This window comes from Mus caroli, chromosome 11, assembly GCF_900094665.2.
Source record: "Mus caroli chromosome 11, CAROLI_EIJ_v1.1, whole genome shotgun sequence".
Classification (NCBI taxonomy): Eukaryota; Metazoa; Chordata; class Mammalia; order Rodentia; family Muridae; genus Mus; species Mus caroli.
In genome coordinates this window covers 90,757,119-90,763,655 of record NC_034580.1, presented here as the reverse complement: position 1 = coordinate 90,763,655, position 6,537 = coordinate 90,757,119, and the positions used below count along the sequence as shown (strand labels likewise).

Genomic DNA, 6,537 nt, shown 5'->3' with positions numbered 1-6,537 from the left:
CTCCCTCCCTCCCTCCCTCCCTCCCTCCTTCCCTCATTGGCTTGCTCTTTAATCATCAGGCATCTTACCCCCTAGACCAATGGTCTATCTGCCCAAGTCACCCAGGTTAGACAGCTCTGAGCTGCCCTTCTGCCCTCAGCCCTCCTAAATCCTTTCCCTGAGCAGCTACATAAGGTGCCCTGTGCTTTTCTCTCTACTTCTGAGAATGTCCGAGGGTATTGTTATTATTATTATTAAGCTATGTGTATGGGGGGGCATGTATACATTAGACTGCAGATAGCCTCATGGTTCAGAAAAGGGTCTCAGATCCCCTAGAGGGGGAGTTACAGGCTGTTGTGAGTTGCCAGATAGTGGGTACTAGGAACTGAATTTGGATCCTGTAACAAGAGCATTACCTGCTCTAAACTGCCCACTCTACAGCCCAAGCTCTTAGGCTTTATCAGTGAAATATTGTTTATGAGTGAGCATACACATGAATACATGTGCACATAGTGGAAAGGGGAGGGAGGAAGGGGAGGGAAGAGCGAGGGATGGGGGGACTAGGTCTCTGCTGTTCTCTTGCCTCCTCTCCCCTTTCCCACTTAGAGGATTTTCAACACAGCAGCCAGAGTGATCCTGATTTGATGTGTCAGCGCTGTCAGTCCCCTGCTCAGAGCCATCTCGGGCAGAATCAGAGCCAGGGTCCCCCCCCACCCCCCAGTGGCTGTCTGTGCCCCACTTACATCTCTGAGCGTCTGCCTCCATCCCCTCCTCCCAGCCTGTACCTCCCAGCCTTTGCACATGCGACTCCCCTCCATATACTCCAAAGGACCATTCCTGTTGTTTCTTATGCCGTGTGTCACTCTCCAGCATTCTGAATGCCTTTGTCATTTAAGCTTTTTGCCTCTTTCCATCTATTAAACTGTCGGCTCCTTAAGGATCGAGTTTTCTGTCTGTGACTAGCACATAACAGGTGCCTAGCGAATACTCTCTTTTAAAGGAAGAAAGGGTCCTGGTGGTGGTGGCACATGCACGCCTTTAATCCCAGCACTCAGGAGGCAGAGGCAGGTGGATCCCTAAGTTCGAAGCCAGCCTTGTCTATGGAGTGAGTTCCAGGAAAGCCAAGGCTACAGAGAGAAGCCCTGTCTCAAAAACACAAACAAACAAAACCCAACAACAAAAACAACGAAAGCAAACAAACAGAAAGAAAGGGGAAAAAAGAAAAGGGCACATAAGGAGCTATCCCAAATGAACAAGGAAACAATATCGACCAGGATTCCTGCCTCCCATCCGGTAGCCATACAGAGCTGGGGCTATAAACAGAACCAGGAGATTTTCTCAGGAGAGGGCATGATACAGCTCTGGGTGTTAGGTGTTAGGGAACAGCCTGGTTGAAGATGGAAGTCAACTCGGAGGCCATGGCAACTGTCTAAGGGTGTGGTGAGGGGTGGGAGGGGACAGCTACTGTCACATGATTGCTCTTTTGGATCCAGATGTAGCTCCCTGAATTCACTTCTGATGAAGAACTTCCTAGTGCCCCTGGAAGCGGCCAGGAGCCAGTAAGAGCTCACACCGCTCTAAGTGCCTCACAATTACCGGTCACTGAAACCTCCTACAATCTTGGAAGATGGGATTTGGGATCCCCAGGGCAGCCTTAATTTTGCCCAAGAGCATAGAGCTGGTAAGAGCTAGCTAGGGTCAGAGACAGGCAGTCTGACTTGTTTGGAGACAGCAAACAGATCAGCTGTGACCTTTCTGAACAGGGAAGGAGGCAACATGGAGTCTAAGCCGTCATTTACTGGGTGGAGAAACTGAACTCAGACAAGAGAGGTTTGATCAGCTGTGTGGAGGGAGTCAACGTGGTCTCCAGATCTCCTGGCCCCTGGGCCAGTGCTCTGACCTCCTCTCCGCTTCTGGCACCCAGCCAGTATCCGGCCATTTCCACCAGGGAGATGGGTCCTTGCTTCACATGACAAAATGGGTATCACCCACAGTGTGGAGAGCAAGGGGTCTCCTGGGGAATTGGGGGTACAAGGCAAGGTGGGGCCAGTCTCACCAAGGCCCCCTAAGCCCTTTTTCCATCTCTGCCCTTCCCTGCCTCCCCCTCTGGGTCCTGGGCGGTGGGAGAGATGAACACTTAATTGTCTTCCTAAGAGGAAGCACTCCAGGCAGCGCCCAGCTACCTCAGCAGACAGGAGGAAAACAAGCAAGGATTGGTGAGGAGCCTGGGGTAGGAGATGAGGGTCAAAGGAGAAAGAAAAGCCTTCTACTCAACAAGAGAAGCTCACCTCTATGGGCCTGCCAAGGTTAGGCTGGACCTGTGTAGAGCCAGCCTCAGAGATAAGGAAGTGTTGGGGGAAGGGATAGAGGCTGTGCCAGGGAGCAGTGTTCCCAAAGGGACTGAGGTAACCATACTAGCGGGGACCAGGACCAGTGGTGATGACAGGAGGGAAGAGAAGAGGAAAAGGCAGAGATGGGAGAAGGCAGAAGCTGGGAGTCCTGTGGCATCCCATGGGTAGGAGCCCCTCGGAGTTGTACCTAGGAATCATTCACTGAAATCAAGCTGTAGGGACAGCTTTTCCAGAACACAGCCACACAGTTTGCAGACAGCTCTGCCCTGGTGGGGTGATCTCTCAAAATGACAGTGTGTACACAGACCCCAGTGGATGCCGAAGTATTGGAGGTGTGTGTGTGTGTGTGTGTGAAGGATGAGATCTCAGACACTTATATGTGTGACTTGGAGAAAACGTAGGCGTGTCTGAACTGGAGTATACAGAGGTTTAGCCCAGTGACTAAGGGCTGGGAGCCTGGCTCTCTAGGGTTCTCAATTCTGCCACTAATTTGCCATATGCTTTATTTATTCATTCATATTTATTCATGCATATACATGCGTGAGTGTCTATGCATGTGTGCATAGAAGTCAGAGGTTGGTGGCCTCAATCCCTCTCCACCTGAGGTCAGGACAGGGTTTCTCTGTGTCGCCCCGGCTGTCCTGGAACTCACTCTGTAGACCAGGCTGGGCTCGAACTCAGAAACCCGGCTGCCTCTGCCTCCCAAGTATAGGAATTACAAGCATGCTCCACACACACCTTATGCCCAGTTTTTATGTGGGTGTTTGGGGATTGAACTCAAGTCTTCACACTTTCATGCTATTTTTTTAAAAATTATTTTTATAATTAGTGTGTGTGTGTGTGTGACTGTGAGCGTGAAGTGTGAATAGGGGTGTGCACGTCAGAGCACACATGTGGAGGTCAGAGGGTAACTTTGTGGAGCTGAGTCTTTTCTTCCACCTTCATGTGAGTGGGAATCAAACTCAGGTCGCACAGCTAATGCCTTTAATGGCTGCACCATCTTACCAGCCTCCCTGTGATCTTTACAGCAGGTCACATCAGCATCTGCACCTTACACCCCTTCTCTGTACATCTAACATTGAGAATTAAATGATATGCTGCATGTGAGATCACTCGTACACCGTGTACTGAGAACCCTAAGCGCCCTATCTGCCCTTCCCCACACAATGCCCACTACACTCAAAGGAGGGGCTCCACGGCTAAGTCTACTCCTAGACACAGAGTCACACAGAACTTACCAAAAACTTCATCCACAGGTTCTCGGAGCTTTGAGGAAGCCATGACTCAAGAGAGCTGGGAAGGACAGAGAGAGAGAGAGAAAGAGAGAGAGAGAGAGAGAGAGAGAGAGAGAGAGAGAGAGAGAGAGAGAGAGAATTATCTTGGATAAATGGCTCCAGTTGGCTGTGGCAGTAAAGAGTCAATAGCTTTTAGCTTCCTGCCCACCCACTGTCCTCTTTCTCTGGCCCTTGGAAGAGAAGCCCATGGGGGGCAGAGGCAGGAGACAGAATCAGGAAAGCCATAGATAGCAAAGCCAATCGGGCCAGAGCCAGCTTCTGTGAGCTGGGACCAGCTACATCAGTCCCTGCATTGCATAAGGCCCTCCAAGCACTAGCATCCCCTAAAAGCCTCCATCATCACTAAGTGTCCCGCATCAATCTAGAAGTCATGGAAACGATTAAATCCAGATCTCTCATTTTACACAGAAACGGAAGAGGGAGTGGATGGCCCAAGATCTCAAGGCAATTTATGGCAAATCCAGATTTAAAACCCAGGCTCTTGCATCCATTTACCTACCAACCTTTTTTATCTACCTGCTTGTCCTCCCTCCATCCTCCCTCCCACTGTGTACCCTACCGATCCAACATCTATTATGTCCATGTCTCTACCCATCCTTGTATCTATCAGTTCTTCCTCAGTTGCCAGGGCCCTCACCACCTGCTGTTTTGAACTATTCAGGAAGCCAGCATCACCAGCAGGTCCACAGAACCACAGAACCACAGTCCCCACAGTTCTTCTTCTTCTCCTCCTCTTCTTCCTCCTCCTCCTCTTCTTCTTCCTCCTCTTCTTCTTCTTCTTCTTTTTTTTTTTTTTTTTTTGTTTGTTTTTTTGAGACAGGGTTTCTCTGTGTAGCCCTGGCTGTCTTGGAACTCACTCTGTAGACCAGGCTGGCCTCGAACTCAGAAATCCGCCTGCCTCTGCCTCCCAAGTGCTGGGATTAAAGGCGTGCGCCACCACGCCCAGCTAGTCCCCACAGTTCTTGACTTGCAGATGGATCGAGACATTAAGTTTCCACAGCAGAACATCTCTAAAGCATTCTGGGAAGGAGTGTGGATGGGCAGAGTTGTAATGTTTAGGTTTTGGCATTTGGTTTGGTTTGTGGTTGGAAGCAAAGAAGAGCAGGCAGGTAAGGAAGGGAAGCAGGGGGAATGCAATCAGAAACACCGCAGGCAGGCAGGCAGGCAGGCAGGCTTCCTAACAGTATAGAAGCCTGGTACAGAAGACAACCCAGGGTAGGGAGACGCTGAACGGCTGAGACACAATCTCCAGTTACTTCTAATACTCTGGTTCCTGGGAGAAGGGCAGGGCACTGGACCAGACCACGTGCCCTTTAGCTCTCCTTTCGCTGCACAGACATTTCTCTGTGAGCTGCTAGGCTTAGCATCTTGGTATCCCCACTTTACAGGTGTGAACATTAATATGCAAGAGCTCAGAGGTAGACGCTGACATTGACCCCTGTCTCCTGTTTCTCAGCTCTATCCAGAATGCATGATCTGCAGTTCTGGCGCTGCTCATGAGGAAAGGGTACTACTCTCAGGGGAGGGCTGGGGTAAAGGGAGGGGGAATCTGGTTTGCACCGGCTGGGATTAAGGCAAGCATTAAAACCACCTCCACTAGGCTAGAAGGATGCTTGGAGCTGAGCCAAACAATGCCAAACAGGAGAGGTCCAGGATGTCTCAGCAAGGGACCCCTTTGCTGTTCTTGAACTCTTCCCAGCTCCCTGAATATCTAGAATATTCTCTCCAGGCCTGAGAGGCCAGATTAAAGCAGGTCGGTCCTCAACATAAACTGTGTCTCGTCATTGGATTGCAAAACTTTCTCTGATTAGGATCCAGCTGTCACTTCTCCAGATCTCTGTCCTAGGATGCCACCCCTATTTGTCTAAAGCTACTCCAATTCAGAGAAATGAAGACCTTGTCGTTTCTTTACTGGTTTCCTATGTGGGGTTTATCTCTCTCTGACAGATGAGCCAGGTGCCCTCCCTTCAGACTGGAGACTCAGGATAGTAGCTGCTTCTATCAGAGTGGCTGCTCTCTGCAGACAGTGGTGACACCTCCTCTCTTAAACAGAGCAGGCCAGCCTGCGTTCTTTCCTGATGGTCCCAATCCAGTGGTGAGAGCCTGTGCACTAAGGCCTATTTTAGCCCTTCTTGGGTAGACTGGGGCCTCCAGCTCAGCCTCTCAGCCCATCCTGATTCAGCACAAACTGCTTTCTTCATCTCTGTCTTTAACAGCCAGCTCCCATAAATGTCGGGGAGCCTCCCCGCTCTGTCCCATGTAAAACTCCATGGATGCATAGTATTTGGGTCACCTGCCCCTGTCACTGAACTCTCTCCTCCCTAAAACACACCCTAGGAAAATTAGATCCCCACCTCACCTCTCTTCCCACTTTGGCTCACACTCTTACTCAGGGGTGTTAACTACACAAGGATGCAAATGAACCTGTTCCCTTGGACAACCTCTGGGCTCCCTTGGTCACTCCCTTCCCCAACAGCTTCCAGTTCCTGGAGGACCATTAGGGACCTCTGACCTTTCTCTGGAAAAAGGAAAGGCAGGTGAGTTCCAAACGACTTGGAGCCCAAGGGAAGGAGAAAGCCAAACAAAAGGTCTACAACCTGGGGGTGGAACAGGAGGAGGAACTAGCAGATTCAGAGGGAGAGAGAGATTGGCAGTGTCCACTGGGAGCTGGGAAGAAAGATCAAGAAAGAACAGACCCAGGAGGCTCAGGGAAAGCAGCTGGGTAGCCCTGACGCCCCACCATGGGGTGAGAGAATAGAACAGAATGCCTGCCCCACAAGCAAGAGGGGAGAAGGATCCTGAGTAGGGGAGGGAGAGAGACAGACAGACAGACAGACAGACACACACACACACACACACACACACACACACACACACAGAGAGAGAGAGAGAGAGAGAGAGAGAGAGAGAGA

At 50.6% G+C, this 6,537-nt stretch overlaps 1 protein-coding gene across 1 annotated transcript in view; it reads right to left on the bottom strand.

The window, feature by feature from the left end:
* The window catches only part of Samd14 (sterile alpha motif domain containing 14), a 15,108-nt gene that overhangs the window by 7,484 nt on the left and 1,087 nt on the right, over nt 1-6,537 (bottom strand). Inside the window, exon 2 of the mRNA XM_021177110.2 lies at nt 3,569-3,623. Coding sequence (XP_021032769.1) covers nt 3,569-3,611 — 43 coding nt within the window. The 5' untranslated portion in view covers nt 3,612-3,623. The remainder of the gene's footprint in view (nt 1-3,568; nt 3,624-6,537) is intronic.